Source organism: Triticum urartu, chromosome 7A (assembly GCF_056163025.1).
Source record: "Triticum urartu cultivar PI428250 chromosome 7A, HENAU_Tu73, whole genome shotgun sequence".
Taxonomy (NCBI): Eukaryota; Viridiplantae; Streptophyta; class Magnoliopsida; order Poales; family Poaceae; genus Triticum; species Triticum urartu.
In genome coordinates this window covers 257,466,567-257,479,357 of record NC_141879.1, presented here as the reverse complement: position 1 = coordinate 257,479,357, position 12,791 = coordinate 257,466,567, and the positions used below count along the sequence as shown (strand labels likewise).

Genomic DNA, 12,791 nt, shown 5'->3' with positions numbered 1-12,791 from the left:
GCCGTATCACCCTAGGTTATGACTGTCACATGATGAATATCATCCAACAAATTACCTATCCAATGCCTACGAATTTCTATTATATTGTTCTTGCTAAGTTATCACTGCTACCGTTACTGTTGTATTTGCTACAAAATTGCTGCTATCACTGCTACCGTTGCTATTGCTATTGCTACTACTATCAAAACTATCATATTACTGTGCTACTGATCACTTTGATGCAGATAAGTAATCTCCAAGTGTGACTGAATTTACAACTCAATTGTTAATACTTGCAAATATTCTCTGACTCCCCTTGTGTCGAATCTATAAATTTGGGTTGAATATTCTACCCTTGAAAATTATTGTGATCCCCTATACTTGTGGGTTATCAACCTTCAAGTTGCTGACTCTAATCACGCTCAAGGTCATCGTCTTGAACGACGAATGCATTGAAGTGGTGACCAAGTGCGAGAGGCACGACGATGCCTTCGCCGTGAACGTCTAGGACAGCTCTCCGTTGCTCTAGCTGGTTTCGTATATATGATGACATACTGCTTTGCTTGCAAACTGCTATGTTTAAGTGTGATACTATGTTTAAAACTGCTTGTTATGGTTTAGAATTGTATTAATATGCTATCTGTTGTGTGTCATTGGATTGGTCTACACGCCCTTGTGTGCTAATAACCTCACCACCACGTCAAAGAGGTTATCAGCTGATCCTTCGAAATAATATGAGCCGTCCATTTCGAGTGATTCAATGGACTAGATCCATCAATACTACTAGAAAAAATCAGTAGTATATTTTGTTCAAGAGGTAAAACTAAAAGACTTATACAAAATCAATACCAAAACTCTACACGTATTGTGAAATCTGTGTGTTTTTTTCTCTTGCTCTGACGAGACTGCAGGACCGGTTCGCCCGAATACTTTCCGACGGACATGAGATGCAACAGAGCGACGATTGTAGATAGTCGATGGATCCTTGCCGGACGGTCTTTTTGGCTGAGGAAATTACCATGTACGTACAATACATTAATTGATCATTTTATGATACACAAGTACGTACGCATCAGCCGATTGTTTTCCGGCGATCAAGCCGGCGGCCGCGGCCGCTGCACACAAGTGACGCAGGCACAAGCAGACTTCGAGCTCCCACTTGGAGGTCACGGAAGCTAGCTCTGATCGATTGTTGGACATGCGATTGTTGATGACCGGCGATGGCAACTGTACGAGGCCGCACGAGGATGGTCACGGCTAGCAATTTTTACAAATTAGGAAAGAAAAAAATTTGACAAAACTACCCCGCTAATTGACGGCTGAGATGATTCAATACTACTCGCTTTCGGAGGTAGTACGATCTAATACTACTCCCCTCAGATCCCAGTCCCACGCCCCAGCGTCCCCATGATACACGCGAGGAGGAGGAGGAAGAAGAGGGGGAGCCTCTCGACATTAGCATACGTGACTACCTGCTGGGCAGTGAGTATTACCGCCTAGCGTCTCTATATTTTTCCAACTAATCTTTGTGCAACAGCTGATCAATTCTTTGTGCAACTGCGCGTGCAGCTTCAGAGCCACCTGTCATCCGCTGGGAAGAGTTCGACATCGATGATCCCGAGTACACAAGCGAGGACGACGAGCATGCACTGGTGACGGACGACGAGGAAACGAATTGCCCAGGTAGAGCACGCTGCTCACTCACGCTCTGCCCAAAATAACTACCGAGGTTGATTCTACAGTCTGCACTGGCTTGATTCTTCAGGGAAGAACTTCCCCAGGAAAGAAGCAAGGCGAGTGGACGCAGCGTGGATGGAGGCATACACCAAAGGGAACATTGAATACCAGAGGATGTGTAATGAGATTCTAGCGAGTGGAGATGAGAATGCCCTTCTCCCCGCTTGTCCTCTCAAAGTGTTCCCTGAGGCGTCAGGCCTGTGCATCAGGAGGGATCACTGCCACCACCGTGAATACAAAACCCATGTTACTTCCAGCAGTAAGCTACTGTACTTGATGCCTCTCATTCTTAGCTAGCCTGGTAAATAATCTGTTACTATGTTTCAAAATAAGTGTTGCAGATTTCGTGCAAAGTTGTACTAAATCAACGACACTTTATTTTGGGACGGAGGGAGTATGTACATAGCAACTTATTTTTTGCCATCTCTGTATGTGCAGCTAAATCAACTCTTGGGTATCGTGATCCGGGGAAGATGATACAGATCTTTGGACTGAAAGTAACTTGCTCTGAGCCCTATCCGGCTAGTGTCTATGGAGTAGTTGCTATCCGGGATGACTTGGAGCCACTACGGAATCCTGTCTTTAACCGTCCCTGCAGAGACAACGCTCTCGTGATTGACCAGGTACGTAATTCATCAAAGCTAGACTTCTTTCTATGCTCGTGGTGTTATTATACCTGTGTGGACTTCAGTTATCCCTTCCGTCGTCAGAAGGCTACTTTTGGCTGATAAAAGGGTCACTGGGTCTCGAGTCTTAACTAATAAATAATCCCAGTATGTTGTGCTGTTGCCCCTTTCATTATCTTCTTGAGCGCCTGCCAGCTAATCACGTTGCATGTTGTTAAGCATTCTATGATTACATCAACATGCCGTCAGATGTCTGACTGTGATTCTAAAACCAACAGATGCAAAGCTCTACAGAAACATGCAAAAATAGTCATCTTAACATGCTATTAAATCCCAAGAAGTTGATATGGTTGTATCATCAGTAACATACCAAACTGGCCATCCTATATTAATCATATTAATGTTTGTAAGGCTTATTTTACTGACTAGAAATAAAACAAACAGCACGGTATGTTGGGATGTTCATGACATTCTCGGTCTTCCTGATATTTGTGAATGTTTACCGTGAATGCTGAGGTGGTTGACTTGATATACGAATGAGTGGGGAAAGAGTGAAAAATGCATGAATGCCATACATTTGGAATGAAACGAAACAATATATGTGCTCTGTACTTAGAAACAATGCTGAACTTTAATTTAAACATGATCATGCATGTCTTATTGAGTTTATTATTCTATCGATACGTACTCCTGATGTATGTAAAAATGGATTAATCTATCTCTTTGTGTTCTGACATCCACTAATGTTGCTTAATTGCAGGATTCCCTTGCATTGCCTCTTTGTAGCCCTTGTCGTGGAATGTACATATGGGAGAAGGCATTACTAGAAGTCGATCTTTGGGAAAAGTGCGAAGGAGATGGATCATCCGACAAGCGATTACTTCTTGCGTATGCTGAGATTGAGGGGCAGTATGATTTAGATTTGATGATAGATGGGCAGATAACAGGCGACCGTTGCAGCCTGGTCATGGACTACCTGTTGCTTGCAGGGAGTGTGGAGGTTGTGATACAGGTCTTTGCAAAGGTTGAGCACCCTCACCATCTGCGATTCGCCGCATACATCGGTGGCTTTGCTCGTGAGATTGTGCTGTTTGATGGCGAGTTCTCTGGTGACGAGAAGCTGCTCCAGCATGTCGTCGCGGTGAAGGCCAAGGGGAAACTGGATGTTTGCTTGGAACTGGAGGAATCGCTGTTTTGGTGGACTTTTGAGCAAGGAGCTGTTGGAGCTGTTAGGTCTCCTGACGATTCGGTGTTGAAGTATGGCCAGTTCGATGTGAGGGTGCTTTTTGCTCCCAAGGACTTCACTGTGGTTGGCTGAAACCTGAAGGGTAGTGACGAAGACGCCCCATTCTGTAATATCCATGATTTATCTGGTTGGAATTTGAATTTCCTTTGCAAGCCCTCATTTGGCAGAACAGCAGACGTTTGAGGTCTTAATCTGTGGTTTAAATTTGTTTAGCTGCAAAGAAGAAGTTCGAGGCCTGACATGTGTGGTCTCTAAATAATATTAAAGCTGCGTGCAAACTGTTAGGGAGATGGTGGTTGGTGGTATGTTTTGACCTCTGATATTTTAGCTCTGAGTGGTTGTTTGAATAGCGAGTTTTAGCCCTTTTTTAGTAAAATCCAGTTTTAATTATTTCTTTATGAATACTCTGTTTATCTTTACTATTTACTACTCAATCCATTCCTAAATACAAGTCTTTTTAAAGATTTTAATATAGACTACATACGGAGGAAGACTTATATTTAGGAACAGGAGTATTGAAGTCTGCGATTCTGAGTACATTACGGTCGTTCTCTCATTCTGGTCTGAAAAAGATAAAACTGAAAGATCAAGAAATAGTCTCACGCTCCATCTCCCCTAAACCCCTTGCTCAGCCACCCTTCTCCCTTCCACTCTCCCCTCCAAGGCGAATTGTTCAAGGTTACTCTGCCTCATGGGATTGGGATCCTTGCCGCCTATGTTCGATCTGTTGTTGGTCCTTGTTTGGTTTAAAATATTGCGAGATTCAGCATTAGCAAAACGTCTTTACCAGGGGCAGAAGAAGAATGATTTTAAGGGGCATCAATTCGGTTAAGTCCTAATTAGGGATAGCGTTCGAGCAAGTTGAAAATTCTCAGAATCCATTCACTTCACCCTTTATTTCTTTTGCACGGATATGACACGTTCTATTCGAGTATTAGGCTTGAGCAAGCTTTTTGTCGACATCCTGAAACAACAGGTGAAAATCGGTCGGTGCCGCCGGATCTTATTCTTCTGGCAAGGAACCGATTTATAGCTCAACGTTGATTGCAGATCTCAAAAATCAGTCGGTGCCGCCGGATCTTATTCTTCTGGCAAGGAACCGATTTATAGCTCAACGTTGATTGCAGATCTCACCAAATCATAGCACCGATTTATAGCTCAACGTTGATTGCAGATCTCACCAAATCATAGCACGTACGGATTTTAATTACATAAATTGTAGAACAACCGTATCTCGTATAGTTAGGATGCCGATGAGCGAGAACAAAAACTAGCAAGCACGCTGCAAACAAACTCAAGCGTATCAACAAAGTTACAATAAACAATTAACAAACGCCGAGGTTTAAGCCCATATTAAACCTCGGCAAGATGCAGATACATAAGGCCGCTGCTGAAACTAGAGTCCGTACAATAGGGGGCAAAAGGAAAACGAAAAAATCTGGTGGTGTACAGCGTTCCATCCTTCTACCATGAACAGGAGCACAGCCTCATCAGGGAAGGACATGCTCTGATTTCTGCGGCAAAAATCAGAATATTAACATATGCCCATCAATGCATCAACTATGAACACCATCTGACTTGCCCACACACAAAAAAAAAATGATCTCAGCGAGTCAATCCAGGACTACGCATACTTTTTGTTCTACCGCTGTTAAAAAGAGAGAAATGGTACCTGCAACCCTACATGGCAGCCAACGATAGTTTACTTCTCAGCATGTCGGCGCTTGTGTCTCCTATTGCCATTGTTTCCGTTACCATTACGAGGCGATCTCTTCTGCTTCTTCGTGCTGTGTCAACAAGAGGTTTCAAGGCAATTATGCTATCAGTTCACGCAAGGTCGCAGCGTTGATAATTAGAATTATATTGGCTAACGAAAGTAAAACAAACTACCAGAAGGTATCTACTAGAAGCCTGTACATAATAAACACAGGTAGAGCCAGCAAAGCAGAAGCCTGTAAAAGAAAATATGGGATGTTTGTCAGATAGATGGCCATCGAAGTTGCTGTTTCTGACTATCTCCCAAGAGTGCTTACCAGGAACCAAACCAACTCCTTAGTCACAAGTGATTTTGTTATTTCATGTTGGTGCAAGTAATCTGAAATGGTTGCTTGAGCCTACAAGATGAAAAGATTTTGAGATTTTTCTCACATGTAAACTACTTTTAGAAGTCAACATTGGCAAAGTTCATAGTGAGAACCTTCTTGGATAGTACAGATTTATTAGGTGCAGATATTAGCTGACTCGTAGGACTTCATATGAAAAAGGGCCACAATCAATTTGAAAATATTGCAACAGAAGTTATAGATGAAAAATAGAAGGGGAGAAAATATTACTCCCTCCTTCCCATATTGTAAGGCGTATTAGTTTTAGCACAAAAATTAATGCACAAGTTATCGTTAGTAAAGCCATCATAGCAGGCAGCATACATGTATGCTTTTGATCTTGCTAGATCAAATCACCAGGATCACAACGTACACGTACGTGCTAAGCTAGCACACACGCAAGCAGCTGGATGGATTATCCTACCACACGCACGTGCAACTCCTGCATGTAGAGCTGCTTGGACTAGCAACGACTTGATCGATTCAACTTCAGCTCTTCGGCGGAACTAGCGAACGAAACAACAGATGGAGAGACTTTCGGTGATAGCTACAGGCTCCTGTCAAGCCTGTTAACTTTTCTCTTTATTGATCTTTTTTCGTTGTTATACAAAAGCTACCCTGCCGGTGCTTTATATACACGTTCATACATGGACTAGATCTCTGACTAGGACTAGATATCCGACTAGGACTATTCTAATCTAATCCTATACGGACACAACAAGGTTAATCTCTACAATACATGGCTCAAAAGAAAAAAGAGTGAGGCATGCATGATCTCTTGTGACCATCTCCAGGAAATTAGAGATCCTCTAATAACTACTCCAAACAGGAAATCGACTGCATGTGCCTTGCATATTGGGATTGCATGCAAAAGCTAATACGCCTAACAAAATGGTAAGGAGGGAGTATAATCATGGTCCAGCAAGTTTATTCACTCTTGATTCACAACTTGGGCGTTTGCTTCAGCACACATGCTGGCCTCTGACACTCACAAAAGAGAAAATGGTTTTATGTATAAAACATTTCCACCATCGCATCCAACTTCAACCCCTATCTATTTTAGGGCCTCTGTGGCCTCCTGGATATCCATCCCCAATGGCTACTAGACAATTCTTGATTGTAACCAACTTCAAGTACATTTGCTATCATTTCGAACCTACCAATATTAAATTGGAATGTGCTGATTTGACTTGGACACTGCTCCATTGCTAGCTGGAACACACCCATGACATGAGTTAACACTAAAAGGCCACCTTAGCATCTCCGAGGCATGCTGTCACCACTTTGAATCCTCCAACCAACCAAGCCAAGACGGTGGCTCACCCTCAAGGTCATTGTCCTTCACGAATGGCGAGCAACTGAGGACACATCCAACTGGTGACCACACAGCTACCCCAAGAAGTTGCAGCTAGAGAGTAGACACAAGGCTATGCAAACTGACAGTTGCACAAGGTTGAATTCTGCTTTTTGTATTTTTGTATGTGATTCAGACACTTAGTAGACTGTCAAGGAAAGCATGCAACCATGAGGTCCATGGGCCAATTAATGTGTGTCTGGCAGCTACCAGGTAGGGCACAGAAGAAACGAGTGGACCTAACTGAAAACTTTGAAGATCAGATATCAGAGATTCATAAGTAGACACTGACGGCCATGCCGTCTGAGCGTGCCCTTTCTTAGGTGTCATGTTCCATGAAGGCCTTGTGGCTGTGTTGTAATCTAGGTTTTCACCTGGTTTCCCTCTAATTAACCGGACAATTCTCTTCCAATTAATGAAAATGACGAATATTTGCTTTGTTTAAAAAAAGGTTAGTAAATGCTGACATTGGACAAAAGCTGATGCATACAATGTGAATTATCATGATGAGGAAGATAGTCACAAACCTGTCGATGGTATGTGGTTGCAGACTCGAGAAATGTTCCATACACATGAACTGCTCTTTTAGTGTAAGGCTTAAGAGTACTCCTAACTTTCTCAACATGTGGCTTCGTGACCTCAGCAACTTGATCAATGTAAGGTTTAGAGATCTTCTTAGCTTCCTAAATCAACAATAAGCAAACTATACATCAATAATTGCATATAACAAACTACCGTAATAATAGTAATTACCATAACCAACCAACAGTACCTGGAAGTAGGGATCAGAAACTTCTTTAAATTTTACAAAGTGGGGTGTAATAGCATCCCTGGATGCTTCATAAACTTCCACTGATTTTGCTGACGCCTTCTCCACGTAAGGTTCTGCGTTTTTCTTTAGCACAGCCAGTTTCTCCTTAACAGGAACCAATTTCTTCAAACGCAAGAACATATTTTGTCAATACAAGATAAAGAAACACTTGAGGAGTAAAATGCATTGATCCAATGGCATTACCAGCTTCGCGGTCTCGATATGTGGTTCAGCCCATTTCTTTGCGTGTGCTGAGTTTTCTGATGCCTGAAGCAATTTGATAAGAAACGTATAAATGATGACTTCATTCATGCACTACACCTTGAAATTTGAAGTTAAAAAGAACCTAAGAGGTACCTTCTGCAAAAAGATGTCCATGGCAGGTTTTCCATGCTCATTCCAGTGACCTGAGACCACCTCCTACACAAAATGATGATGGAACTGATGAGGTGAGTAAAAAACAGATGACGGAGGTGCATATTTTGTGGTTCCATCTTACCAAATATTGGGCAGAATGTGTCACCAACCAAGGTGGCAGCCATGCTCCATGTACCTAAGAGAGAGGACAAACCATCATACATTCGTTTCTAGTGCACACAATCAGAAGAGATGTCATCTAATTTTAGAATCATCTCCAGAGGATACCTTTATAGGTATTAGAATTGTGATACATACAATTCCTACTTAGTGTAGAAAAGTTGTAACTACAAGTTAACCTCAGAAATTCCACCACACCGATGAAATACCACAACAAATAATGCCAAGGTGCATTCTCAAGGCATGTAGCTAATGTGCAAGTTAAGATATGCTGAAAGTTCTCCTTGTTGAGAACTGACAATAAAACGACCGAATTGCCACAAAGCAATAACTTCGTAGATCAGCAGAAATTATCATTTTGGTGAAAAATGTTACAACAAGCTGCAATGATGGGACATGTGATTACCTCTGTCAGCTGTTTTGCCTTCGTTGTTGCTTCTAATTGCAGCCTCATCAATTCCTCCTGGAGATGAGAAAGAACAGATATGGAATATAGATAAACCACAGAACCAACATAGGGCAGTGCAGTAACAGTTAGAAAGCATATTGCAAACCTCAGCAACTTTAAGAGCACGCTCCGTTTTCTGGATCATACGCTTTTGCTCGCCACTTGCCTTTTGAAGCTAGCAAGGATAAATTCAGAAATAAGAATAACTCGATCAAAATCTAGCATGTTTGTTCAGTTCAATGGTACTTATCACGCAGGCCTTGGATAGCTTTATAGAAACTAAACTTTGTTCAGTTCTATGGTTATTCGTCACACAGGCTTTCAATAGCTTTGGACATTAAATGTAGACTTTCAACCTTTGAGGTATTATGTTCAGTAATCATTTGGTGAACTATTATTTAATTTTCAGTAGTAGTAGACTTCATACAACAATTATTTACATTGCCATGAGCTCATAAGTAAAGAAGAGAATGAGAAAATACAGCGCTAAGAAAGAAAAAAACAGTGTTAGATGTTATCCTAAACCTACTGTATGAATGACAGATTTATGTTATATGGTCCTAACGAATGGAAATGGTCCAATGGTAAAAAAGAGAAGGACTACACTTACTGACTCAAGCTTCGAGTTCAAATCTTGCACCTTCTTCTCAGCCTTGTTAGCTCTAGCTTCAAGTGTTGTTCTCTGGCTACTTTGTGCTTCGATCTCTTTATTGAGCTTCTCAATCTAGAATAGCAAAGATGAGAAACCACAAGCTCATAATCGACAATTTCAACTGTTATTTAGCTTCCATCCTCCATACCTGCTCCTCAAGCTCAACAACCCGAGCAATGGCCTTGCCTGCCTGCTCCTCAGCAGCCACAGAACCTTTTTTCTGCATAAGGAAAAAACATTTTTAAGGCCGCAGAGTAATGTTTAAGATACTGTCACGAAATAATGCTTAAGAGTTGAGAGGCATCTCCGTATATCTATTATAATGCATACCTGGAGAGATGTGATCTCGCTCTGCAGAGTAGCAATCTTCTGTGACTTCTCCCCAATGTCCTTCTCCAGCTTCGCTATGCCATCATCCTTGCTCTTCAGGTCCTGGGATCTCTGTGCGATGTCCGACTCTGCAGGAAAAACAATCAGACTCCTCACTTAGATGAGGTCATGAGGGTATCTGGAAGGATCATGGTGTGCAATTCATATTGCGCAATTAGTAACTGCCAACTGCCATGGCTTTTGGTGAAATTAGCTAACTTGGCACGCCAAACTTATGCAAGTTATTTTGCTCTTGGTGCAGACAAAATATATATAGCCTCCAACAGACATAATTGAACTCCTAGTGTTACTTGGCCTCTTATTTCAAGCAAAGTACGTCCATTTTTCAAGTAAATTCCAGGCCAATAAAAAATTCACAATTTTACCTCGGCAACCAAAAAAAGCACGAGCGCACGATTATCGTACATATGTAACCAGCCACTGCAGCCAAATAATCCTCCCCAAAAGGTAACTTGTACACAGTAGAATATCATTTCATAATTAAAGGGAAAACCACAGGCTTTTGCCATGCGGATTTGGTCGGGGTTACTCTCAACTCCCAATCATGCATCGTACGACAGAGTTAACCTAGCTCAGAGCACGAATCCAGTCGTCCCCGCCGGCCGGCCGGCCAGCCCCGACCCAATCCCCTCACCCGCCCACATAGAAATACTGATGGTCCGATTCAGACGGTGGCCGGGGCGAGGAGGGCAGTGAACTGACCTAAGACGGAGATCTTCTCCCTGAGCTGCGCCAGCTCCGCCCGGAGCGCGGCCGCCTCGGCGGCCTCCTTGACGCCCGCCGCGATCTCCCCGGGCCCCGCCAGGTCCACCGCCGCCTGCTCATCCGCGGCCACCGCGGCGGCGGCGATCACCAGCGCCACGGCCAGGAGGAGGAACCGCCCCGAGATCCCCATGTCGCCGAACCCAGAATCCTTCGGTTCTATCGAAAGCCCGCGACCGCGACCGCCAGCGCCAGGGATGGGGGAGAGAACCGAGTTGTGTGTGTAGTTGTAGAGGAGGCAGTAGCGGCGGGCGGCGTAGGGGGGTGGGGGGTGCACGGCTCGTGCCCGTTCGTGCCCCGCGTGTCGTGTCGTGGCGGAACGCGGAACTTTCCTTTCCATTTCTCTTTTTCCCGGGCAGGCACGTGACGTGGCACGTGGAGGCTGGGAGGACGGGATGGGACGGGATGGATCCAAGATGCGGGGGTTCGGGACGTGGCTGGGTCGCTGCGCTGTGGGGGCCCGGCGGGCCGTGCCGTCCATCTCCGGTGGATGTTGGATGCCGTCCGGGACAGGTGGGTGGCTCGTGGGCGTGCCCGTATCGGCCACGGCTCGCACGCAGGTTTCGTTGGAACGGCGTCGACTGAATGGTCCTATTTTTCTCGTTTTGTATATTTTTATTACAAAGCGCAGACGCTCACTATGAAGACGCTCACGTACATCCTATCATTATGAACGCATTCGAAAGGCTGAGACGATAGGTTTTGAGATTAACGAAGTCGCCGCTGACACTTTCTAATTGACGGACACCGTTGAACGAATATCATCAGAAAGGCTGAAATAAATTCAGAAAAAATACGATCACACATATCAAGTTCAGGACCTGAACTAGGATGGACGGGTTCCATCACAAGGAACCTATAGACATCTAAATTATGCTCAGCTTTTTTTTGTCTTTGTACGTACTTTTTTTGTTTGGATTTATTGGGTCTCCTCGTATTTTGTCAAACTTTAACTGTCTGTATGACTAGCAAAATATAAAGTATATGCTACAAAAAATATATTGTTAAATTTTATACAATGGTTCCAATGGTATAACTTTCATGACATGTAAGTTATATTTTAATTGGTTAAAAATAATGATCAAATTTTGGCAAAAAAAAGAGGGGGCTAGTAAACCCGGGCGGAGGGAGCAGTACTCTTTGCATGTTTTGGTAACAGCTAAGACATGTGCAAAAACCACCATGCATACGCATTGCGACCATACATAATAGATTAGGATGGCGTGGAGGGTTTTTGTAGGGGCAGGGAGTTGAGCGTTTGGTAGGGAGAACGAGCCTTTGAAATTGAGGGCGAGTCGAAACTTTTTTTCACTTGGTGGTGACAAATATAGCCATAATTTGTTGCAAAATACAGGATTTACAAAACAAAATGGCATTCAATCTTTCACCTTCGTGGAGTTGGCCATTCGATGCCGCTCCAAGTATGGAGTCGGTGGATTTCATAGCAATTTTTTTTTTGAGGATCAAGTGGATTTCGTAGTTGGAAGGCTTCCCCTTACACACCCGATAACATGGACTTCATTTCTCCTCTCTCTCTCTTGTCCCCGCGTCGCCCCCTAGGGGCGGCTCGGGCGGAACCCTAACCACCGCCGCCGCCGCCCCCTCTCCTTCACCTTCCCCTCGTCGCGGTCAGCGCATGTCGGCTGGCAAAGCCCGTTGGCAGCCAGCGGCGGCGGGATCTGCCTCGCGTGCGTTGGGTGTGCCCCTCGCGGTGATAGGAGGCGTGGAGCTGATGGCTGCGAGATCTGAAGCCGGTGTGATGGCGCGCGGCGGAGCTTCGCAGCGGAGTGGAGGGGCGTGGCTGGGGCTCGCGAGAAGAGATGGTCGCGGCACGGTGACCCCTCCTGGAGGCAATGGCACGGGACAAAGGCGGCGACGCGGTTTGGCCTTGGTGGCGTAGTGGTGCTCGGCCAGGAGTTGATATGCTTGCAGCGACCGAGTACATCATGTTCCTCGAGCCTCCGTCGTGGGTATCCCCTCCTGGTCTCCGTGGTCATGGGAGATGGGGGCAACGGAGCGAGACGGATGGGTCCTGTCTGGGCTGTAGGGTCGTGGCACAGTCGTCTGTTGGGAGTTGGCCTAACGGATGGGTGTACGGTCCGGTGACCCATGGTCGGGGCATCAAGGGTGCTTGGCGAGTTCTCGGT

At 44.5% G+C, this 12,791-nt stretch overlaps 2 protein-coding genes across 3 annotated transcripts; one reads left to right on the top strand and one right to left on the bottom strand.

The window, feature by feature from the left end:
• Window positions 1-1,554: 1,554 nt before the first annotated feature.
• LOC125518719 (uncharacterized) lies at window positions 1,555-3,878 on the top strand. Its single transcript, XM_087537685.1, has 4 exons — window positions 1,555-1,662; window positions 1,745-1,975; window positions 2,155-2,339; window positions 3,103-3,878. Exons 2-4 carry the CDS (start codon window positions 1,792-1,794, stop codon window positions 3,658-3,660), a joined length of 927 nt encoding a protein of 308 aa, XP_087393811.1. The 5' UTR covers window positions 1,555-1,662; window positions 1,745-1,791; the 3' UTR covers window positions 3,661-3,878.
• Window positions 3,879-4,891: 1,013 nt separating this feature from the next.
• On the bottom strand, window positions 4,892-10,918 carry LOC125525907 (uncharacterized). 2 transcript variants are annotated; one of them, XM_048690915.2, is made up of 15 exons: window positions 10,585-10,916; window positions 9,823-9,950; window positions 9,641-9,712; window positions 9,451-9,564; window positions 8,947-9,015; window positions 8,799-8,855; window positions 8,355-8,408; window positions 8,213-8,275; window positions 8,060-8,122; window positions 7,817-7,978; window positions 7,572-7,727; window positions 5,622-5,702; window positions 5,479-5,540; window positions 5,261-5,375; window positions 4,892-5,102 (listed from the first exon to the last, which is right to left on the bottom strand). In XM_048690915.2, exons 1-14 carry the CDS (start codon window positions 10,775-10,777, stop codon window positions 5,291-5,293), a joined length of 1,359 nt encoding a protein of 452 aa, XP_048546872.1. In that variant the 5' UTR covers window positions 10,778-10,916; the 3' UTR covers window positions 4,892-5,102; window positions 5,261-5,290. The 2 variants fall into 2 exon arrangements, 1 of the variants encoding a protein (XP_048546872.1); XR_007291472.2 differs by lacking the exons at window positions 5,479-5,540; window positions 5,622-5,702 and having other exon boundaries at window positions 10,585-10,918.
• Window positions 10,919-12,791: the final 1,873 nt, after the last annotated feature.

Excerpts from the sequence above, each read along its gene's own strand:
- LOC125518719 (XM_087537685.1), top strand. The coding sequence starts at position 1,792 with ATGGAGGCATACACCAAAGGGAACATTGAATACCAGAGGATGTGTAAT. Across the intron at positions 1,976-2,154 it reads AACCCATGTTACTTCCAGCA|CTAAATCAACTCTTGGGTAT; the intron begins GTAAGCTACTGT and ends CTGTATGTGCAG. Across the intron at positions 2,340-3,102 it reads ACGCTCTCGTGATTGACCAG|GATTCCCTTGCATTGCCTCT; the intron begins GTACGTAATTCA and ends GCTTAATTGCAG.
- LOC125525907 (XM_048690915.2), bottom strand. The coding sequence starts at position 10,777 with ATGGGGATCTCGGGGCGGTTCCTCCTCCTGGCCGTGGCGCTGGTGATC. Across the intron at positions 9,713-9,822 it reads GCGAGATCACATCTCTCCAG|AAAAAAGGTTCTGTGGCTGC; the intron begins GTATGCATTATA and ends TTCCTTATGCAG. Across the intron at positions 7,979-8,059 it reads ATATCGAGACCGCGAAGCTG|AAATTGGTTCCTGTTAAGGA; the intron begins GTAATGCCATTG and ends TTGCGTTTGAAG.